The sequence below is a fragment of the Gorilla gorilla genome, chromosome 1, assembly GCF_029281585.2.
Source record: "Gorilla gorilla gorilla isolate KB3781 chromosome 1, NHGRI_mGorGor1-v2.1_pri, whole genome shotgun sequence".
In the NCBI taxonomy this organism is placed as follows: Eukaryota; Metazoa; Chordata; class Mammalia; order Primates; family Hominidae; genus Gorilla; species Gorilla gorilla.
The window spans coordinates 211,673,034-211,697,230 of NC_073224.2; the positions used below are offsets into that span (position 1 = coordinate 211,673,034).

General features: G+C 50.2%; 1 protein-coding gene across 2 annotated transcripts; it reads right to left on the reverse strand.

Annotated features, from left to right (window-relative positions):
* Positions 1-51: 51 nt before the first annotated feature.
* SESN2 (sestrin 2) lies at positions 52-23,906 on the reverse strand. Of its 2 annotated transcripts, XM_019013768.4 has the most exons (11): positions 22,636-22,703; positions 13,303-13,368; positions 12,981-13,033; positions 10,670-10,867; positions 10,075-10,257; positions 9,748-9,960; positions 9,031-9,181; positions 8,383-8,501; positions 7,522-7,712; positions 3,307-3,451; positions 52-1,827 (listed from the first exon to the last, which is right to left on the reverse strand). In XM_019013768.4, exons 3-11 carry the CDS (start codon positions 12,984-12,986, stop codon positions 1,741-1,743), a joined length of 1,293 nt encoding a protein of 430 aa, XP_018869313.2. In that variant the 5' UTR covers positions 12,987-13,033; positions 13,303-13,368; positions 22,636-22,703; the 3' UTR covers positions 52-1,740. The 2 variants fall into 2 exon arrangements, with proteins under 2 accessions (XP_018869313.2, XP_004025335.2); XM_004025286.5 differs by lacking the exon at positions 12,981-13,033 and having other exon boundaries at positions 22,636-23,906.
* Positions 23,907-24,197: the final 291 nt, after the last annotated feature.

Here is a 24,197-nt window from a genome sequence, read left to right on the forward strand (position 1 = left end):
AGGTGAACCATGACCTTCAGGAAATTGAAAAAACAGCCCATAAGAAGGGAGTATGAAACAAAACCTCAGCGAACGTTTATTTCTCATCATATGGAACTGGTAGCAAAGCCAAAGATTTCTGCACTTGAACACTGGATACCACTCCCTACCCACCCAGTGGACATTTACAGTCATCACACCCCCTCTAGAACCCAGATCCCCATGCCGGGGCCTCTTCTCTCCTGCACAGCTTCTTGCAGGGAGGGCTTTCAGGCCTGAAGGGGGTGCCGGTTGCTTCTCCGCGCCTGCACGGGTATTTAATGTGGCACACTGGCCAGGCTCCTCTCCTGCCCCGCCCAGCAGCAGCACGGCCCTTGCCTTTCTTCAGTGCCCTCCAAACTGGTCAGAGAGGAGGCACAGACTGCTAGAAGAAGGGCAAGAGAAGTCGTAATTCACAGTCGTTTGCTACAGAAAGTGCCTGGAATCAGTCCTTGGCTGCTTCTGCCTGGAAGCAACCCACTTAAGCCCCAGGAGAGGGGACAGATGAGATACTGGGATGGGGGTGGGAGTCCTCAGAAGGCACCCAGGAGACACTGGCTGCAGAAGTGGGGTCCCTGATCTTGCAAGAAAATCCGCTTGCTGTTGGCAGGTTGGCCTGAGAATCCCAGGGGCAGCTTCAGACATTGTGGGGACTCAGACCCACCCTCTCAGTCTGCAGCTGTGGCAGTCAGAGGTTTGGCAATGTAGCCATGGTCACCTGGCCATGGCCCAGGGGCAGGGTCCAAACAAGAACCCTGGTGCCTCCCGCCCCTCCTGCTGAGCCATGGTGCCACCTAAGCCATCTAGAAAGGCTCAATTTTTTAGCAGACATCTGCGGCAGGGCCACTGGAGGCAGGAGAGTGGGGTGCTGGCCTCTGCGAGGCAGGTGCAGCTCTGGGAGAACAGAATTCTCCCTCTCCTCCTCCTCTCACACACTGTGGCTCCAGGTTGGAACCTCAAGCATAAAGGACCAAAATAAAGAAGATTTATAATCTAATACTCCCTCCTCTTCAGAAGGCAATGTGACCAGCAAAGGCTCAAACTCTCTAGAGATAATCTGCTTTTTTTTTTTTTATGTACTTGGCCTCTCTCCTGACGCCTCACACCATTAAGCATGGAGAAAAGGAAAAAAGGGCAAAGGAAATCAAAAAACTGAACTAGGATTCGGGCAACAGCCTCAGGCTGCCCAACAGAACAGGCTTTTAGGGAACTGGACACACAGACCAGCTGTGACCCTGACTTTCACATTGATGGGTGAATGGCAAGTAGGAGGTAATGAAATCTGGAAATGACAGGGGAGAGAAGGCAAAGCTGCCCGGAGTGTCAGTCCCAGAGGCATTTGCCCCTCTCCCCCGGGGGCCAGCCAGGGACTTCCCAGTTCAGGAAGGCCACAACACTTGTGGCACATTAAGTCCGAGCTTGGCCCGGCTTCTTTCCTGTGCCCTCTGCCTCTGTGGGCAGGGGAAGGAGGAAGGGTGTGGTCCCTTAGGATCTCCTAGTGCTCTTCCAGTTCCCAGGAGCAGGGCTGAGATCCCAGAGTCAGTGCAATGAACTGTCCATTCCAGTGAGGAAAAGGGAGGGTGTGGCTTTGGGACTGCACATCACACACAAGCCCACTCCAGTGTGGGGAGGGTGGGCATGGGACACAAAAGGGTCTGGGGCTGTCTCCAGACAGAGAAGTCCTTGTGGGGAGCTGAACCGGGCCCAGGTCCTGCTCAGGAGTCAGGTCATGTAGCGGGTGATGGCACGGAGGGCGTACAGCAGAGCGGCTTGCATGCGCGCCTCCAGGAGCAGCAAGTTCACATGGACCTGGGGCACAGAGGAAGGCATGTTGGCAACTGATGTCACTCCTCACCCCCCACACCCCTCCCAGACTGCCTCGATCCCTGACCCACTTACCTCACCATTTCCTTTCCTACAGTGCTGCCCCAGCAACTGCTAAGGCTCTGAGCAGTTTAGTACAAGGACAAGCACATTCATTCCTGTCATGACTAAGCTCTGTATTCCTTAAAGCTTAAAACGGCTGGGTGCGGTGTCTCACGCCTGTAATCCCAACACTTTGGGAGGCCAAGGCGAGTGGATCAGGAGGTCAGGAGTTCGAGACCAGCCTGGCCAACATAGTGAAACCCCATCTCTACTAAAAATACAAAAAGTTAGCTGGGCATGGTGGTGGATGCCTGTAATCCCAGCTACTTGGAAAGCTGAGGCAGGAGAATTGCTTGAACCCGGGAGACAGAGGTTGCAGAGGTTTATGTACATTTTTTTATTTTATCTTCCCAGCAACCTTGAAATACAGCAGTATTTATTCCCATTATAAAAATAAAATCCCAGCTACTTGGGAGGCTGAGGCGAGAGGATCACTTGAGTCCAGAAGTTCAAATACAGCCTGGACAATATAGTGTGACCCCATCACAAAAACAAAAAACTTTGAGAGGCTGAGGCAGGAGGATCATTTGAACTCAGGAGGTTGAGACCAGGATGGACAACACAGTGAGACCTTATCTCTACTAAGAATTTAAAAAATCAGGTGGTGTGTACCTCAGGCCCTCTGGGGGCTGAGTTGGGAGGACACTTGAGCCTAGGAAGTGGAGGCTGCAGCAAGCCAAAATCACACCGCTGCACTCCAGCCTGGGCAACAGAGCAAGACTCTGTCTCAAAAAAAAAAAAAACAGGATAAAAAGCTCAGAGAGGCCAGGCACGATGACTCACACCTGTAATCTCAGCACTTTGGAAGTCCGAGACAGGTGGATCACAAGGTCAGGAGATCAAGATCATCCTGGCTAACACAGTGAAACCCCATCTCTCCTAAAAATACAAAAAATTAGCCGGGGATGGTGGCACACGCCTGTAGTCCCAGCTACCCAGGAGGCTGAGGCAGGAGAATCGCTTGAACTTGGGAGGTGGAAGTTGCAGTGAGCCAAGATCGTGCCACTGCACTCCAGCCTGGGCAACAAAGGGAGACTCATCTCAAAAAAAAAAAAAAACTCAGCGAGATAATGTGACTTGCCGAAAGTCACACTGCTATCAAGAGATAGTGTTATGATTTGAACCCAGGTCCACCAAGCTACCACTAATGTGAAGCAGGCACCCTCATTCCCATTTTACAGGTGAGTAAACAGACTCTGAAATCACACAGTGAAATAGAACTTCAATCCAGAGGAATAGGCCCAGGTGTCCCACCTAGCAGGACAGATTCAGTCTGGGGACTCTCACTGGGTCCTAACCCCTTGCCCTCTCCACTGGCTTGGCCTGTCTACTTCCATCCTGCCCTGCCTGTATAGGTCATACCTTCTCTGAGTGGCGGAAGTGCCTCCAGAAGAGGTTGTACATTCTTCGGGTGGTCTTCTCTGGGTAGCAGGCCACTGTCTTGATATAGACCTTGAGGTTCCGCTCCAGGAGCTGGTTCACCTCCCCATAATCATAGTCATCATATCTGGATGGAAAGGTCCCAGCAGCATTACTCATGCTTTCTTCCCAGAGGCAGCTCCCTCCCCCCCACAACCCCACCCTACAGAGGGAAGAACAGAGTGTTGAGAAAAATCAGAAGGTAGAAGCAACAAGAAGCCTAGTTCCTCTTGGAGAAACAGCTGATATCGTGTATCACAGGCCACCACATTGGCAGGGGACCACGTCAAGGAATGCAGAGAATGAGCATGCTGTATTGAATACCAACTATGTGCCATGTGGAATCCTCAAAACTACTCTACACTATTGTGTACATGATTGGATGGTGTATGCAATCTGCTACATTCATCAACCCCATGTTATAGATGAGGAAACTGAGATTTAGAGAAAGGAAGTCACTTGCCCTAGTTAATACAGCAAGGAATGGTCTTTGTTTTTGTTTTGTTTTGTTTTTTTCATGATCAACAAGGCAGTTTTATTTAAAGGAGCAGATATAACTTGATTTCAGAGTTGCAGAAAGCTTGGCTCACATTTTTTTACATTAATTTCAGTATGTTTTTGTTTTTCTTTTGAGACGGAGTCTCGCTCTGTTGCACAGGCTGGAGTGCAATGGCGTGATCTCGGCTCACCGCAACCTCAGCCTCCTGGGTTCAAGCAATTCTCCTGCCTCAGCCTCCTGAGTAGCTGGGATTACAGGCACATGCCACTGTGCCCGGCTAATTTTTGTATTTTTAGTAGAGATGGGGTTTCACCATGTTGGTCAGGCTGGTCTCGAACTCCTGACCTCATGATCCGCCTGCCTCAGCCTCCCAAGTGCTGGGATTACAGGCGTGAGCCACCCGCCCGGACAGGAATGGGTTTTAAACCCAGCTCTGCCTAGCTCAGGGGCCATAACCACTACTCTGTAGTAAAGGCCATGGAAGGTAGAGGAGGAGGTCAGTGGAGGAGAAGGAAGAGGATAAGGGTAAAAAGGAGCTTGTACTCATTCTACAAATGGGCAACCTAAGCCCTGGAGAAGATGACTAACTTCTTCAAAGCCAAAAAGCAAGTTGGTGATGAGTCTAGAAGCCACTTAGTCATCCCCAGTCTAGTGAGTGAAGGGAGCCAATGTCAAAACAGATCAGTGTAGACAGAGGAATGACTGGCTGGAAACTGGAGCGCAGATTTGGAAGGCAAAGAAATAGGAGCAAGAACCACGTTGGAGAGCAGAGAAGCCTGGACCTGAGGGCTGGGCGGAAACCAGCCCAACTCACATTCTAAGAAGCCTGTCCTTGGCCAGCCACGGGTTGGAAACCTACTAGTGACTAGAGTAAGAGGATGGTTCATTAAGTATAGCTCAACCCATTCAGTGAAATATGATTTACAGCTAGTAATACACAGAAACACAAACTTTCTACAAGGGGCACGTACCTTTTTTAAAATTGGGGGATAATTTTTTGGTGTTTGGTATAAACTGTTAAGTGAGAAAGGCAGGAAAAAAAATCATGTGTTCACTAAAACATGCTCATGTTTGAGTAAATGAATAAAACAACTGAAATGAGTAGGTAAGGAAATGGCAACTGATCTTGTTTTTGTAAATTATATATGCTTTGGTTACTTGTGCATAGAAAAAAAGAAAGGTGCCAGGTGTGATGGCTCCCGCCTATAATCCCAACACTTTGGGAGGCTGAGGCGAGCGGATAGCTTGAGGTGAGGAGTTCCAGACCAGCCTGGCCAACATGGAGAAACACCATCTCTACTAAAAATGCAAAAATTAGCTGGGCATGGTGGCACCCACCTGTAGTTCCAGCTACTAAGAAGGATGAGGCAGAAGGATCACCTGAGCTCAGGAGCTGGAGGTTGCAGTTTGCTGAGATCACTCCACTCCACTCCAGCCTGGGTGACAGAGCAAGACTCTGTCTCAAAAAAAATAAATAAATAAATAAAAATAAGCCAGGCGTGGTGGCTCACGCCTGTGATCCCAGCTCTTTGGGAGGCCAAGGTGGGCGGATCATGAGGTCAGGAGCTCAAGACCATCCTGGCTACCAGGTTGAAACCCCGTCTCTGCTAAAAATACAAAAAACTACCTGGGCATGGTGGCATGTGCCTGTAATCCCAGGTACTCAGGAGGCTGAGGCAGGGAGAATTGCTTGAACCTGGGAGGCGGAGGTTGCAGTGAGCAGAGATTGAGCCACTGCACTCCAGCCTGGGCAACAGAGCGAGACTCCGTCTCAAAAATAAATAAATTAATAAATTAATTAAAAAAAAAAAAAGGCCGGGCATGGTGTCTCATGCCTGTAACCCCAGCACTTTGGGAGGCTGAAGCGGGCAGATCACCTGAGGTGAGAAGTTTGAGACCAGCCTGGCCAACATGGAGAAATCTCATCTCTACTAAAAATACAAAATTAGCTGGGCATGGTGGCACATGCCGGTAATCCCAGCTACTCGGAAGGCTGAGGCGGGAGAATCCCTTGAACCCGGGAGGCGGAGGTTGCAGTGAGCTGAGATCATGCCATTGCACTCCAGCCTAGGCAACAAGATTGAAACTGTCTCAAAAAAAAAAAAAAAAAGGAAAGAAAAAGACAGGAAGGAGATAACTGATAATAATAACAGCAGATAGTATAATGGATACTTTTTATTTTATTTTATTTTGTATTTTTTTAGTGAAGGGTCTCGCTGTGTGGCCCAGGCTGGAGTGCAGTGGTGCATTCATGGCTCACTATAGCCTTGAGCTCTTGGACACAAGTGATCCTCCTGTCTCAGCCTCTAGAATACCTGGGACTATAGGCATGCACCACCACACTCAGCTAATTTTTATTTTTTGTAGAGATGGGTCTTAATTATGTTGCCCAGGCTGAGGCACAAACTCCTGGCCTCATGTAATCCTCCTGCTTCAGCCTCCCAAAGTGCTGGGATTGCAGGTGTGAGCCACTGCACCCAGCCTTTATTTTCTTTTTTGTTATCTGTGTTTTTCAATTTTATTTATTTATTTATTTTGAGGTAGCGTCTTGCTCTGTTGCCCAGGCTGGAGCACAGTGGCATGATCTCAGTTCACTGCAACCTCTGCCTCCTGGGCTCAAGGAATCCTCCTGCCTCAGCTTCCTAAGTAGCTGGAACTACAGGTGTCAGCCACCATGCCTGGCTAATTTTTGTTATTTTTCATAGATATGGGGTTTCACCATGTAGCTCAGGTTGGTCTCGAACTCCTGGACTCCAGTGATGCCACCACGCAGGCAAATTTTTTAACTTTTTGTAGAGATGGGGGTCTCACTATGTTGCCCAAGCTGGTCTTGAACTCCTGGTCCCAAGCAATCCTTTCACATTGCCCTCCCAAAGTGCTGGGATTACAGGCATGAGCCACCGCGCCTGGCCTCTATTGTAATTTTTTTTTTGAGACAGAGTCTTGCTCTGTCACCCAGGCTGGAGTGCAGTGGCACGATCCCAGCTCACTTCAGCCTCCGCCTCCCCGGTTCAAGCGATTCTCCTGCCTCAGCCTCTTCAGTAGCTGGGATTACAAATGTCTACCACCACACCCAGCTAATTTTTGTATTTTTAGTAGAACGGGGTTTCACCATGTTGGTCAGGCTGGTCTCGAACTCCTAACCTCATAATCCGCCCGCCTCAGCCTCCCAAAGTGCTGGGATTACAGGCATGAGCCACTGCGCCTGGCCTATTGTAATTTTTAACAGCTGCATAGTATTTCACTGAAAGTATCATTATTTAAAGTCCCCTACTGAGCATTTATGTTGTCCTTATTTATTATGGGAGAAGAATTACTACTCAGAATGGAAATACAAACATAACTCTCTCTACATATATATAGTGTGTGTGTGTGTATATGCATGTATATGTGTATATATGTGTGAGTATGTGTGTGTGTGTATATATATGTACACAAATATCAAACAATAATTATCTCTGGGAGTGCAATTGAAGAGTTTCATTTACAACGTTCAAACAATGAGTACTATCATCTTTTAAAATCACAATTTGCTTTGAAAAACAGTATAGGCAAGAAGAAAGGAAAAGAAAAAAACAAAAAGAAAATGGAAACAACTGTGAACCCAGAGTGAAGACTTACAGTGCACACATGCCCCAAATGAAGGGATATGAGCTCACCTGATGCCAAAGACGCAGTGGATATAGTTCCAGATGGCCCTGCGGAGCACGGAGGTGTCCACACCACTGTGCATGGCGATGGTATTGTAGGTGAGGCTATAGGCTGCCTGGAACTTCTCATCCAGCAGCTGCCCACCCTCAGGGTAGAGCCGCTGGATCAGCGAGTAGCCATGGTCTTCCCAGGTATAATCCTTAGGTAGGTGGGAAGGGATTGGTGAGTCTTTGGAGCCCAAGACCAGCCAGAGAGACCCCCATCCTCTGGACCTGGGATCTCCATGATTCTCCTTCCTGGTGCCATAAACCTAACGTGCTGCTTGCTCTGGGCCTGAGAGGTCAAGGAAGGTACAATTTGGTGATAACCTTCTCCTTATGATCACCAACCCCTGAGCTTAGGGTATAGATGGGTCCCTTAAGGATTCACAGGGACCCCACTGCCCTCGTGGAATCTTGAGGGAAATAACGTACCCAACTCTGTTTTTTTTTTTTTTTTTGAGACAGGGTCTTGCTGTCACCCAGGCTGGAGCGCAGTAGCGCGATCACAGCTCACTACAGCCTTGATCTCCCAGCTCAAGTGATCCTCCCACCTCAGCCATTCAAGTAGCTGGGACTACAGGCATGCGCCACCTTCCAGTTAATTTTTTAAATGTTTTTGTAGAGACAGGGTTTCGCCATGTTGCCCTGGCTAGTCTCAAGCTCCCGGGCTCAAGCAATCCTCCCACCTTGGCTTCCCAAAGTGCTGGGATTACAGGTGTGAGCTACCATGCCCAGCTGGGTACCTAACTCTGTAACTACTCAAACTATCCACCCACTGCTTGTTCGTAAATGTGGAGCAATGGCCAAGACTAGTAGAGAGAGCCCTACCTGGGCCCGGAAGGTAGGGGGTGCCTGAGCCCCTCTCCGAGTGAAGTCCTCATATCCGAAAGTAGGGTCTTCCACAAAGCACAGCATGTCTGGGTGTGGAGAGGGCTCCAGGATGTCAGCTGAGGACCAGAAAGAGGTCACAGTGAGGCTGAGGCATGGGGCATGCAGGGGTCCACTCCTGATTAATCACCAAAAGGGGGAGGGGAAGGCAGAATAGAGGGCCAAAAAAAGCTCCTTGCTATAGTGAGTGGGGCAAGATTTCAGCTGGAGCCAGGCCTTGGGGAGGGGGTGGATCAGGCCCATGGACCCATGAAGCGAGGCCCCTGGTAACAACAATAGTGGCAGTTATTTATGGAGCGGTTCCCCCGGGCCAGGCTCTGTGCTAAGATCTTTGCTTCTACTGCCCCACTAACCCCACACAGCAATCCTGAAGCCCTGAGCTAGGAAGTGACTCATCAGTGGTCCACAGCCGGAAAGGCGAGCAGTCCAGGATTCAAAGCCAGGTCTGAGCCCAAGGCCCATGCTCAGAACCTCTTGGACGGGAGATTGAGAAGTGGCTGCCTCTGGAATGCAGGAGGTGGCTCCTCCTCACCAGAGATAGCCTAAGAAGGAGCAGCCACAGGAGCCTGGATGCCTGTGACCCTGTACCTGAGGGGGTCACCAGCAGGCTCTCCGACTTCTCCAGCTCAAAGCGGCTCTCCATCTCCTCCTGGGATGTCCCCTCATCCCGCAGCAGGCTCTCCTGCAGCTGCTGCATGCGCTCCATCAGTGCCTCCACGTCGCGGGCAGACTCAAAGCCCTGCAGGAGAGGCCCCGTGGTGACCAGCTACTCCTCCTCCTTCAGCCTCTGGGAAGCTCCACTCATCCTTCCCACAGGCCAGGCCTTCCTAATGCTCACAAAGGCCCAGGGCATCCTCTGTGCCAGCCACTGTGCTGGACAGCACATGGGGTCTGTGCTTCCTAAAGTGACGTTTACAAAGCTACAGAATAGACACATCTTCCCTGAGCAGGAATTTTTAAAGTATCTGTATTTTTGTATTGAAACATACAAGGCCAAATTACAGAGTAAAAGGTAAACTTTGTAGTTTTAAAGTGCTAAAACCAACAGACTTTGAGCCTATGGCTTATACACAGTGTCAGTCACATGGCATTTCATTTAACCCTCACAGCCCAGTGTGAGTAGAGGGTCTTTATCTCCCCATTTCACAGATGAGGAAACTAAGCTTCAAAGTCAAATAACTTTTCTATGGTCTCTCATAGCAGCAGGTAGTGCAGGTACCAGAGATTGGGAAGCAGTAGCTTCTACCCAAGGACCAGAGGTCATGCCCACTTCCTCCCCGATCAAGACCCAGGCCCGTGACTTACCCCAGAGTTGTTCAACGGGTCCCTGCTTGGGGGGCTGCTCTGTTCACTAGGGGGTGTAGGTGCCTGGGGGGCAGGGCTGCCATCTGCATCCCCCTCAGGGAGGATGCCACAGCCAAACACGAAGGAGGAGAGCGAGTGGCAGTGGGTGAGCAGGACAAGAGCCTGAATGAGCTCAGCCAGGGACCAGGTGTGCTCGCCGGTCTTCAGCAAGGCCTGGAAGGGACAAGGGGGGAGGTCAGAGCTGCTCAGCGCCTGCCCTGGGTTACCCACCAGGCACCAGCCAGGCCTCTGTGCTCGCTCAGACACCCGCCTCTCTGCCCCCTGCACCTGGATGTGTTCCTTGGTGATGAGCCATGGCCGATGCGCCAGCAACTTGTTGATCTCGCTGAGTTTGCGCAGCTTCTCGGGGGCCCGGTGGAGGCCCAGCAGCCACTCAGGGTCACCACCAGTCTGCAGAAACTCGGCCATGTGGGAGCCTACCAGGTAAGAACACTGATGGCGGGCGGCAGCCTGCGGAGGTAGTGGACACAGCCTGAGTCACCCTCCTCCTTTTGTGCCTAGCTCAGGGCGGGTACCCCATCAGGGGAGAAGTTGTAGGGCTCACTGTTCCCCAAGAGGCAGGAAATCTAAGTTCTAAGTAACCCCAGCTCTGCCACCAGCTTGCAGGCCACCTGATTCCTTTTTGCACCTCAGTTTGCCAATCTGTACGTAACACAAGCACTAATGATGCCTTTCTTCAAAACCTAAAATTTTCCTTCCAAGAAAAAATAAAAACAAAAAACCCAAAGCTCTACAGTTAGATAAAGCCAGGGCTTTCCCTGCTTGTCTATGGAATCAGCTCACAAAGCTCCCAGAAAAGAGATCAAAGGACAGAACCCCCCACAAAGCCACCTCTCCAAGTGTCAGGCCCAGAGAGGCTCACCATGATGGCAATGTAGTGGCGCCAGGAGCTGGCCAAGGGACCATCCGTGTGGAGCAGCAGGTAGTGCAGGCGCCAGAAGCTGGTAAAGTAGTCAGGGTGCAGGCCCATCACCACTGCCAGGTTGTCTACTCGCCCAGAGGACATCAGTGCCTCCAGCCCCAGGTGCTGCTCGAGGCTCTCAGCCCCCTCCCGAAGGACCTGCCAACCAAAGGGGAGGAGAGCATGGGTTTCCCTCCTGCCCTACTCATCAAAGAGACCAATGTATTCTTCCAGTGGGTTTTTAATGGCAAGAAACTAAAAACCACCACCGTGTCCAAAAAGAAAGAATGGGGAGGATCACATATTTTAATAAGTAATTCAATGAATACTTATTAGGTACCTTATATAATAATGGCCAGTACTTACACATACAATGCTATGTGCCAAGCACTGTTCAAGCATGCATATTTTAACTTATTTAACTCTCACAACAACTATAAAACTGGAGTTCTGTTTCTCCACTTTTAGGTAGGAAAAATCAGGCACAGAGAGTAAAAGTACAGTTTCTCCTCCCTTCATGGAGTGTCTATTCTAACACTGCAAATGCATATAACCACGGGGGCAGGTGCAAAATAGTTCACAGTTCCTGAGTGCTGTCTCCATGCCATCCCTGAGCTTACAGTTTTCTCTGCGTGATTTCATGGGATCTAGCCAATAAGCCTGTGAGGTGAATACTATTATTTCCCCCACTTTGCAGATGGGGAAACCAGGAAGTTTTCTTCCTTGCTCAAAGTCACAGATCTGATAAATAACAGAAGCAGATTCAAATCCAGATGAACTCCAAAGCCTATTTCTTTCTTTTTAACTTTTTTTTTAATACAGACGGGGTCCCACTATGTTGTCCAGGCTGGTCTCGAACTCCTGGGCTCAAGTGATCCCCAAACCTTGGCCTCCCAAAGTGCTGGGATTACAGGCGTGAGCTACTGTGCCTGGCTGCCTGTTTCTTTTCTTTATTATAAAAGAGTGGGCTGGGCACGGTGGCTCACACCTGTAATCCCAGCACATTGGGAGGCAGAGATGGGCAGATCACCTAAGGTCCGGAGTTTGAGACCAGCCTGACCAACATGGAGAAACCCCATCTCTGCTAATACAAAATTAGCTGGGCGTGGTGGCTCATGCCTGTAATTCCAGCTACTCGGGAGGCTTGAGGCAGGAGAATTGCTTCAACCTGGGAGGCAGAGGTTGCGGTGAGCCAAGATTGTGCCATTGCACTCCAGCCTGGGCAAGAAGAACAAAACTTCGTCTCAAAAAAAAAAAAAAAAAAAAAAAAAGGGTGGTCATTTATAAATGAAAAAATAAAAGACAAGAGCAATACTTGAGCTTAGAATTCTGGGCCACAGACATAAATAATCAGCAAGTGGTTGTTCGCCTTATATTTACAAAGGAGTAGAGGAACAAGGGGTTTAGAGGGAGGGTAAATGTTTGTTAGCTCATTAACCACGCGCCCTACACATTTAGGAAAAGCAAAGAGAGGAAACAAATTTTTTTTTTTTTGAGACGGAGTCTCACTCTGTCACGCAAGCTGGAGTGCAGTGGTGCGATCTCGGCTCACTGCAAGCTCCGCCTCCCGGGTTCATGCCATTCTCCTGCCTCAGCCTCCAGAGTAGCTGGGATTACAGGCGCCCGCCACCACGCCTGGCTAATTTTTTCTATTTTTAGTAGAGACGGGGTTTCACCGTGTTAGCCAGGATGGTCTCGATCTCCTGACCTCGTGATCCGCCTGCCTTGGCCTCCCAAAGTGCTGGGATTACAGGCGTGAGCCACTGTGCCCGGCAAAACAAAAAATTTGTCCTTGTTCACTGATGGCCAAATAAAATGAGGAAACTAGTTTTACCTTTTTCTGCATGTTTTGAAGGTATCTCCACTATCCCAACACACTAGAATGTAAGCTCCATAATGGCAAAGATTTTTGTCTGTCTTGTTCACTGCTATATCCCAAGCAACCAGAACAGTGCCTGACATAGATTAATCATTCAATAGATATGTTAAGTAAATGAATGAATGAACTGACTCAGTAGATGAAAGATGTCTTTCTTGTATTAAGTGAAAAACAAAACAAAAAAACACGTTGTAAACTATGACCTTGGTTCTGTACTGAAAGTAAGTATTGGCTTGAAAAAAGCACAGTAAACAGTGGCAAATGGTTAACAGTGATGATCTCTGCAGGGTGCAGGAGGATACAGGAGATCAGAGCTTTCTGAAACAATGGAAATTTTTAAAATAATAAACATATATTACTTTTAAAACAGAAAAGAACGTGTAATATACGTACGGTCATGGATGAGATAGATAGTTCTATCTTCTTAAGGGAAAGCAGGCACTGATCTAGGAATCAAAAGTTTGAGCATGAAAAAAAAAAAGTTTGGCCACTACCTGGCTATTAGCACTTGATTTCTTTGAGCCTGTTTCTTCCCAGTAAAATGGAGTTGATAGTGCCTGCTTCACAAAGCCGTTTTGTGAATTAAATGAATCAGAAATCAGAAAGGAATAGCTTAAAAGCTGCAATTTAAAGAACAGGAAAAGATGCCTGCCCAGCAATATGCCATGTCCTTTCTTCCCAGGGACCAAAGATCCCTAACCCCTTCCAAGCTTACCTCCTCCACGGGGATGAAGGCGCTGGGCCCTCGAGGGCCTCGCCGAGCCCGGCTCTCCCTCTGCTCCTGGGAGGAAACATATGAGGTTAGTCCGTGGTAGAAGGGAGAATAAAGAGGATTATTACCTATCCAGCCTCTTCCTCCTATCCAAGGGGCTACACTGAAGTGTTAAACCCACCTTTCTAGCATACTTTGGATGGTGAAGCCAGATGGGAAATATACACGTTTGGAAGGGTAATCAAGAAAGAGGGCTCACTCCAGGCTGAGTTCTTCAGGAACTGGGTTGGGACCCAAGAATCCCAGCATTGCGGGATGGGAGGGTCCTGGAAAAGGAACTATATAGCCACCATGCTGCACATCTCCAGGAGGCCACCTTCTTAGTGGTCCCAGAGAACTTATACAAGAACACACCACAGTTTGCACCCTGAAGCCAGGTAACCAAGTACCCCAGATGCTTCAGAAGCAGCTTCAATTTCTCTCACATGTTCGTTCCTTCCTTCCTTCCTTTCTTCCTCCTCCTCCTCCTTCTTCCTTCCTTCCTTCTCCTTCCTTATTTTTCTTCTTTTTTTTTTTGAGACGGAGTATCGCTCTTGCTGCCCAGGCTGGAGTGCAATGGCGCGATCTCGGCTCATTGCAACCTCCGCCTCCTGGGTTCAAGCGATTCTCCTGCCTCAGCCTCCCGAGTAGCTGGGATTACAGGCATGCACAACCACGCTCACCTAATTTTATATTTTTAGTAGAAACTGGGTTTCTCCATGTTGGCCAGGCTGGTCTCGAATCCCCAACCTCAGGTGATCCGCCCACCTCAGCCTCCCAAAGTGCTGGGATTACTGGAATGAGCCACCGCGCCTGGCCTCTTCTTCTTTAGTGGTGCAGTCATAGCTCACTATAGCCTCAAACTGCTGGGCTCAATGGATCCTCCTGCCTTGGCCTCCCAAAGCACTGGGATTACAGATGGGAGTCGCCATGCCTGGCTGCTTATCTGTCCTCCCACCACCACCACCTCATTAACTACCACCCCCTCTTGTCTGGACCACTACTCACAACCTCGCCAGTTGTCCCCCGGCCTCCTTAGCCCTGGCCTCTCCTATCCATCCTCTACCCAGTAGCCACATTAACTTTCTGAATATAAATCCGATCAACTGGCTTAAAACCCTACCTCCCCCTCCCATGGGCTTCCAGATACAACTGGCCCAGTCCCAGTGGTCACTCCTTTTGCAAAGCTAAACCACAACGTCTAGGAACCTTTTTCTGGCCCTCACCTATGACCCCAAAATTCCCAGGGCTTTTGCTTCTAAAAACACTGTCATCAAATGGTCTGTTTTGTTTCCCTGACACCAGATCACATTTAGTGGAGAGCAGTGCCAGGTCATTCATACTAGTCTGTGAATGAAGACAGAGAAAGCAGAAAGGCACGGAGGGAATCTGAGCAGGGTGTACAAGGCTGATGGGAACAACTGTTTTGACCTGTTATATGCTGCAGCCTCTTTAGAAACCACTAATATCAGGTACTCACTACATCTGCTTCTCCTAGTACTAGAGATGGGGTTCAGGAAGGATGCTCTACTTATTAATTTATTTTGTTAATCCGAGAATGGAGGTGGCTCTCAGCACTGGTCTTGTTTACAGTTTACCCAAATCAGAGCCATGCTCTCACTGGACAGGGATATGAGGCGCCCAGTTCTCCCCTTCCCATTAAGATCCAGACTTAGTACCAGCCCTCAGGTATCCGGGAACTAAAAACTATAATTGAACCTTCCTTCTCAGATGGCCAAAAGCCCACTGAGGAGGCAGAGCTCTGGGACTCCAGAAGACTACAAAGTCTCTGGGGTAGGTACCAATTCTGCAACTAACTTGCTATGTGGCTCTGGGAAAGTTAAAGGCCTAAACTCTCTAGGCCTTAATCCTGGTAGGTAAAGTAGCCCAGCTACCTTCAAAAAGGGAGTTGAGCTGACCGTGCAGGCCCCTTTCAGCCCACACTTCTGGGAACTTCCGGGCCAGGCTGGTCCAAGTTCAGCGTAGTAACCACCACAATCCCTGAGCACTCCCCTTTGGAGCTTCCCTCCCCCTCACCAAAGAAAAAGCCCAACAGCTCTGTATAGGAGATAAGGATTGCTGACTCCACAAACTGGGCCTCCACCTCAGGGGACCTGAGGACACAATAGCAAGCCACAGCAGGGTAGGGTGGAGCAAAACTGGGGGAGGCAGAGACGGCCCATCAGGGGTGCTAGGGAAGGGTAGGAATAGCCTTGGGAATCCCAACTCACTCCAAAATCTGACCCAGGAATTGTCAAAAGAAGGAGCTCTAAGTCATGGGTCTGGATCCATCAACATTTTCAGCAATAACAACAACAACAACAACAACAATATACAATGCAGTTAAAAGATAGGGGCCCTTGGCTGGCACAGCAGCTCATCCCAGCACGTTGGGACACTGAGGCAAGAGGATCGCTTGAGGCCAGGAATTCGAGACCAGCCTGGGCAACATAGTGAGACCCCTGTCTCCACAAACAGTAAATTAGCTGGGCATGGTAGCACACAACCTGTAGTCCCAGCTACTCAGGAGGCTGAGGCAGGAGGACTGCCTGAGCCCAGGAGTTTGAGGTTACAGCAAGCTATGATCGCACCACGGCATTCCAGCCTGAGCAACAGGGCAAGACCCTGTCTCAAAAAAAAAAAAAAAAGGTGGGGCTCTTGACACAAATTGCATGAGCTCAAATGACAGCTCCACCACCTGCTATCCCTTAGCTTTATGAGCCTCAGTTTCTTTACCAAATAATGGGGATAGCAGTAACTACTTCCACTGGCCAGTGATGAGGATTTCATGAGATAACACTGTGTAGCTTACCTCAATACCTCCATAACAATAAGCACTTAATAAGAAGTCAGGTATCGTTAACCTCCTTGCTGTATCAAACAAGGGCTTCTCAACCCAAGCGGTACATTAGAATCCTTTGAGAAGCTTTACAAAAATAACAATGCCAAGGTCCCACCTCCCGCAATTCTAATTTAGTTGTCTGGGGTGGGGCCCCAGCATAACAGCCAGGGTGAGGACCATTGTTTACACCATTTATTGATCACTTTCTCAAGTATAAGGCACTATGCTAAGTGCTTTCTAGGTGGAAACAGAATTAATTTGTTCACTCAACAAATATTTTTGATGGCTATATTGCAAGCAGCAAGAATACAGCAGTGAAAAGACAAAGCCCTCGGCCTTCATATAATTCAGAATCTGATAAACAGGATTTCAAAGCACAGATTCTATAAAGCGAGTGAAATAAACCAGTAACTGTATGATGGGGAGGGAGAGTGTGCAATATTTTAGTATTAAGTAGACAGGAGAAGCCATTGAGGAGGTGGTCTTTGAGCTGTTATGTAAATGATGAGAAGACAGCAAGGCCTGTAAAGATCTAGGGGACCTAAGTGGGGTGGTTCACACCTGTAACCCCGGTACTTTGGAAGGCTTGGTGGTGGAGCATCACCTGAGGCTAGGAATTTGAGAACAGTCTGGACAACACAGCAGGACACCCTCTCTTAAAAAACAAACAGGCCGGGCGCGGTGGCTCACGTCTGAAATCCCAGCACTTTGAGAGGCCGAGGCGGGCGGATCACCAGAGGTTGGGAGTTCGAGACCAGCCTGACCAATATGGAGAAACCCCATCTCTACTAAAAATACAAAAAATTAGCCAGGCATGGTGGTGCATGCCTGTAGTCCCAGCTACTCGGGGGGCTGAGGCAGGAGAATTGCTTGAATCCAGGAGGTGGAGGTTGTGGTGAGCCGAGATTGCACCATTGCATTCCAGCCTGGGCAACAAGAGCGAAACTCTGTCTCAAAACAAACAAACACACACCCCAAAAACTAGGGGAACCAGCATTCCAGCCAGAGGGAACAGCGAGCATAAAGCCCTGAAGGCGAAACCCAGTAGATTTGAATCCATGGCTCCAATACCCTGAATGCTTCCCCGATCCTGACAGAGGAAGCAGGCAGGGCAGCATACCACTGCCAAGAAATGACCCCTCCAAGTCAGCCCTCCCTGCCCAATTCCCTGGACTGGGGAGTCAGTAATAACAATGGTACATAACAAGGCTGGTTACCACTGGCTAAGCATTAATTTCACATGCACTACCTGGACTTTAGGGCAGAAGCTACTACTAGGGCTTCCATTTTACAGATGAGGAACAAGGCTCAGAGAGGTCAACTCACTTCTGGCTACTCAGGCAGGAAGGCAGTAGCAGGGCTGGGATACAACCCAGGTTTCTGCAAGTGCAGAAATGATTCCCCATTCTCTAAACTTCTCAAGGTCTCAATAGTCTCCAGGCTGCTGCATCTGGGACTCACCAAGAATGAGAAGCTCCAGTCACAGCACCTGTCATACTTGGGGGCACACACTGAATCTAGTTCCTTGTTGTTACCCCAGTGCCTAGCATAGCACAGTCCAACAGAATTTTCTGCAATGATGGAATGTTTTATATCTGTACTGTCCAAGAAATGTGAGTCTCTAGTCACTGTGGCTGAGCATTTGAAATGTGACAAATGCAACAAAAAATTTTCATTTTATTTAATTTTAATTTATCTAAATTTAAATAGCCACATGCAGTGAGGGGTTACCATATTGGATGGTACAGGTTCAGCAGACCTGATAAAGGCACGATTCCAGTTCCACGTAACAGAACAAGAAAGTGCAACACAGAGGGATCAGGTCACCTGTCCAAAATAACAGCTAGTGTGGGACAGAGAGAGAACCAGTGTTGGGTATTTTTATAGTTTCAACTAAACAGATCACATGGGGCAACAGGAACACTAAAGTTAACCCCTTAGGTGGTCATTCAACATGAAGGTCTTCACACAAACTATAAAAAGAGGATAATGGCCCCAGATCTGTGCCTGGCTCCTAATTTTTTCTTTTTTTTTCTTTTTTTCTTTTTTTCTTTGAGATGGAGTCTCACTCTGTCACCCAGGCTGGAGTGCAGTTGCGTGATCTCGGCTCACTGCAACCTCCGCCTCCTGAGTTCAGGCAATTCTCCTGCCTCAGCCTCCTAAGTAGCTGGGATTATAGGCATGCGCCACCACGCCCGGCTAATTTTTGTATTTTTAGTAGAGACATAACCCGCTCACCTTGGCCTCCCAAAATGCTGGGATTATGGGCGTGAGCCACCGTGCCTGGCCTTTTTTTTTTTTTTTTTTTTAAATAGAGATGAGGTCTCACTGTGTTGCCAAGGCTGGTCTCAAACTCCTGGGCTCAAGCGATCTTCCCACTTCAGCCTCCCAAAGTGCTGGGATTACAGGCATGAGCCACCATGCCTGGCATGGATCCTAATTTAAGCACTTACTATATGTTAACTTTTAAATTAGCTCAGGTACTTGCACACAGGTTCCATCTAATTTTCATCTGTTTTGGGGTGGCGGCAGAGTCTCTATTTTGCACACAAGGAAAGACTAAGGGTTCAAAGGTTAGGCACCAGCTGACAAGTAGCCAATCTGAGATCTGAACCCAGGGCTGTCTGGCTTCTAAGGTCCATTCCACTTCACAATAACAGCTTTGGGAAGCGGCCCCAGCCTCGGAGAGTTGAACCCAGCTCAGTCTGGCTTCCAAGGGTTCTGTCTACTACCCATATCGGCTTCTTGGAGAAGCCCCAGATTTTATTCTCGGTTACCCTATATTATCCTTTATAGAGCCTGTAAGTCCCTGGTCTCAGCTACAGACACCTGGTTACCCACTCTGCCAGCTGGGAAGGAACAGACACTATTTCTCCTTCCCTCACCCCCAGCTGAATTCAGATATTTTCCTGGGTTTATGCCTGAGAAGACGATACGGAAATACAGCCCAAGCAGCCCAGGACCTCCAGCCTTGGAGTGGGCAGGGTGGAGGGGGTGTGAGTGAGTGGTGCCATACACTTGTCTGCCCATCATGAGCTGGGAACCACGCTAAATGCTTTACACATCTGATTGTGCCAATTCCTCCCAACCACCCAGAGGGAAACAGTTCTTATAATCCCTTCTTCGGAGACAGGTCAGAGAGGCTCAGAAAGGTCCTCTTCCAAATGGGCACAATTCAGATCTGACTCCACGGCTGGAATAGTTCACAAGGGTCAGCTAAGCCAGCAAGGGGCAACTAGTCACGAACACTTATTAGGTGCAAAGAGCAGTGCTGGGGATGAGACTTGCAGGGTATCTCCAGCAAGGGACTGTTTCACATAATTGGGACCAAAGCTCCTACAATGGAGGGACTGGAGGAGGGTGTGCAAGGGGACTTATCTAGTGGGGGAGGAAGGGCTTCCCTGAAGAAGAAATGATGTCTGAGAAAGTTTGTTTTGTTTTGTTTTTTTTGAGACGGAGTCTCACTCTGTCACCCAGGCTGGAGTACAGTGAAGCGATCTCGGCTCACTGCAACCTCTGCCTCCCAGGTTCAAGCAATTCTCCTACCTCAGCCTCCCGAGTAGCTGGGACTACAGGCGTGTGCCACCACGCAGGGTTAATTTTTTGTATTTTTAGTAGAGACGGGGTTTCACCGTATTAGCCAGAATGGTCTCGATCTCCTGACCTTGTGATCCACCTACCTCAGCCTCCCAAAGTGCTTGGATTACAGGTGCGAGCCACCGCGCCCAGCCTGGTTTTTTTTTTTTTTTTTTTTTTTTTTGAGGCAGACTCTTGCTCTGTCACCCAGGCTGGAGTGCAGTGGCATGATCACGGTTCACTGCAACCTCCGCCTCCCAGGCTCAAGCAATCCTCCCACCTCAGCCTTCCAAGTAGCTGGCGCACACCACCACGCCTGGCTAACTTTTGTATATTTTGTAGAGATGGGGTTTCAGGCTGGTTTTGAACTCCTGGGCTCAAGCAATCCATCTGCCTTGGCCTCCCAAAGTGTTAGTATTACAGGCATGAGCCACTGCATCTGGCTGAGAAAGTTATTCCGGAGCCCAATACTACCAGTACTAGAGTGAAGCCCTTGGAACTTTCTGAAGATACATACATCTGAAGGCAATGAGCTCCTGAAAGGGAGTGTGTGGTGAAGTGACAGGGAGTTAAGGGAGCTGCACGCCTGGGTCTTCTCTTGGGCCTCGGGCACCTGACTCAAAGATCAGCACCCTGCTGTCTTCTAAGGATGCCACCACTCAAAGCAGAAACCGTCCGAAGATCCTCTTTTCTCAAGAGAGGAATACACAGAAATATCCCAGACAGGCCAGGTGCGGTGGCTCATGCCGGTAATCTCAGCACTTTGGGAGGCCAAGGCAGGTGGATCACCTGAGGTTAGGAGTTCAAGATCAGCCTGGCCAACATGCTGAAACTCTGTTTCTACTGAAAATACAAAAATTAGCTGGGCATGGTGGCGCGTGCCTGTAATCCCAACTACTAGGGAGGCTGAGGCAGGAGAATTGCTTGAACCTGGGAGATGGAGGTTGCAGTGAGCTGAGATCGTGCCACTGCACTCCAGCCTGGGCAACAGAGCAAGACTCCATCTCAAAAAAAAAAAAAAAAAGAAAAGAAAAAGAAACCTCCCAGATAGCAGCAGTTTTCTCCACTGAAGAAACATGGCTTCTGTGTAAAGATCCCTCCCTCAAAGCCTTTTCTCCCTAGACCAGTTCCCAGGCACTGACCCAGAGAGGGGTGTACAGTGTCTGATCTCAGGAACAGGCTCAGGCACCCCCTTGTGAGACACTCTGGAGAAAGCTGTGCGTGCCATGGCCACGTTCTGATAATAGCAAGCAAGTATCACGCAGTTACTATGTTCCAGTCACAGTGCTTCAGCCTTTGCTTGTATTCTGAGTTAATTCTCCCAACAATCCCTTAGAGATACTGTAAAATCCCCATGGGAAGAAACCACAGATCAGAAAAGTGATTACTGGCTAAGCCACACACTGCAAGTTAGCAGGAGGGCTGGGACATGAACCCAGCACTCTTGCTCTCTAGTGCTCAGGTGTTCTCAATAGTAACATTATTTCCATCTTTCCAAAGAAGTCACACCGCTGAGAAGCTGCAGGAGAAGAGCCATTCCTCCACATGGCGCTCCTAAATCACGGCAGAGAAGGGTAAGCAAGCTAACAAAAACCAGGGCACAAACCATACACCGACGGAGGTAGGATCCCCAGAAACCTCGTTACTAAGAGAAGAGCAGGGATTTTCCTGGGGTCATAGCACTCCACCAAATCCCAGGTCCAGAATACAACTTCCACCACACTCTAGGCCTGTAAACTAAAGCAACTAGAAGCTCCTAGTGCCGTGCAATCTCCGAAATCATAAGGCCAAAGAACAAGATATTCAGTGGGGTTAATGAAGAAAGCCTCTTTCTGAGCCCATCGTGGGCCTCAATGTTCTTCCTGTAAAATGGGGCTATAGCGTAGCTTGTATTGCTGGTTTAGTCCTGAGGACTTAGGTTAAAGGCGAAAAAAACTCAGAGCCTGGTATCTAGTAGGTGCATAATAAATGATAAGATGTCCATTATCGCTGCTGCTGGTAGTGGTGGGGGAGTGCGAACTGTCAGTCTGGTTAGGTCCAGCCTAATTCCCGGTCTCCCTGCAAAGCCCCTGCCGGCTATGCCGGGATGCGAATGCGGGGGGGTGGAGGGAAGCGGCGCGAAGGGAGGGTGGGGGAGGAATTTCTGGAAAACAAACTTCTGGGCCTTCAGACCACTTACTGAGCAGGGCGCAGCCTAACCCGCGCTTGGCTTCGGAAGCCGCGACCGGGGTTGTCCCCTCTCCCCCCAGCTTTGGCTGCCGCCGCCGCGTACCGGGCGGCTAGCCAAGCCCCCAGAGCCCCTGCGCTCTCCCTCCGAAGCAGGAGTGCGGGGGACATGGGATGAGGTCGACTTTCACTGGCCAGTCCCAGGTGCCTACGCCCCGCGCTGGGGGACAGGAGCCGGGAGGCACCCCAGGAAGGGTCCTCTGCCCGCCAGCCCCCGCGAAGAGGAAGGGACTCCGCGGAAGGGGGCGGGGAGGAGGAGTGGTCTGGCCGCTCCGGCCGGGATTTGCCTGGACTTGAAGACGCTCAGGAGCCCAAAGCTCGGAGAGCCTCCAGAAGGCTTCTCCCTCATTGGCCAGGAGTCCGAGAGAGCCGAGGAAGGATCCGCGGCCCTGGGGGGGGGGGGGGGCGGTGAGGGAGAGGGGGAGAGGGAGGAAGGAGGGGGAGAGGGAGAGGGAGAAGGAGGGAGAGGGGAGACAGAGGGGGGGAGGGGTGCCGAGGGCCGCGGCTGCCAGTTGATGCAACCCGGGTCCCGGGTTACGCGCTCGGCTTTCCCTCCCCGAGCCCAGGACACACCGACTCAGCTCCGGACAGCCTGAGGCTCAGACGCGGTTCGGGGTTCCAGGGAAGAGGGGCGTCGCGCGGCCGCCGCTTACCTCTCCGGGGCCCGAGTCGCCGACGCCGCCCGGGGCGAACCGCAGGTAGTCCTTGAGCTCCGCGCGGCACTCGGAGTCCGCCACGATCATGGTGCGCGCCAGGACCCGGTCGCGGCTCGCCGACGACCCGTGCACCCGAGTGGGTTTCGGAGGGACGCCCGAAGGAAGCCGGGACTGGGCGCCGCCGGGGAGCTTCTAGAACCCCGGGGCGTCTCTCGGGGCTCCAGAACGCTCCGGAATCCGAGAACGGCCGCTTTGGTGCTGGACTCTTCCCCTAGTCGGGCTTCGGGAACGGCGAACGGCCTCGGGGGCCTGGGGCCGCAGCGCAGGGGTTTTCACGGCCTCGGAAGTCCGCAGGGGCCAGGGCTGCTCGCGGACCCAGCGCTCCTCAGCATCCCCGCCGCGGAACTGCCAGCGCTCGCCGGGCTCTGACACCAGCAGTTCAGCCCGCTGCGGTCCCCGGGGGAGGGCGGGGACACAAAAGCCCGGCGGTCCAGCCAATCAGAGGTCTGTTTCCCCGGGGAGGCGGGGGAAACTCCGCCCCCTGGAGTCACGGGCTCCGCCAATCAGCACCGGGAAGCGCCCGGAATTCTGGGAGTTGTAGTCCGCCTCGGGTGAATGCTGCAAACTTTTGCAAGACGCTTTAGTCAGATCCCTGGCAACACCAGGCGGCAGTGACAGCCCGAAGAGTCATTTGGGTTGCGTGATGAAAAGGGACTTCACTGGGCTAGGCCAAACAGCCGAGTGTGAAATCTCCTAAATGAATTCTTCATCTTTTCAGTTCCTGGAGGGACTGGCTAGGGTTAAGAGAGGTTTGGCTCGCGTCCTATCCGGTGCTGCTAATTATAGAACTGAACCCCAGATATTTAGAGGTCAGAGGGCACAACCCTGCTCCCCCTGGCCTCGGGGAAGCTCCAAAGATGCGAGACACAGGGAATTCACCTTATTTGTGGAGCCTCAGAAAAAGCCTTCATTCCTTGAAATGTCATTGGTAACTTCGTGTGGAACCTCAATCCCTATTGCTGGAAGTTTTCTTCCTTCTGCTACCCGTCCTGGCTTCCACCCCTGCCACCCTCCTGGAAACTTTCTAACAAGGTGTTCTGCTGGATCTTTGCTCACGTCTCCCTCTGGCCTTCTCTGACTCCTCTTTCACCACCCACTTCCTAAAACGTGGGTGCTTCCCCAGTTTCTGTTTTTACCCCTCTTCCCTCCAGACACTCCCTGATCTCATCCATTTCCTGGCCTTCAACTCGCCTCTTGCCAGAAAGTTGCCTCTACCAACACCTCAGCACCTCCAAGCTAAATTCATTTTCTATTCATTTCAAACGGAGCCTCTTCCTTCACAGTTTTCCTTCAGAGCTCCTTTTTTTGTTTCCATTTTAAAGTTTTGTTTATTCTAGACAGGGAATCCTGCCAGGGGTGAGGGTGGATAAGACTCCCAAGTCCCCCTCTGAGACTTCTAAGTCTAAGCTTACAATTCCAAAGATGAAACCGACTTGGTTTCCTGCCTCCAGATTCTTGGGAAAAAGAGATTAATCTCACCCTCCCCTGAGCTCCCAAGG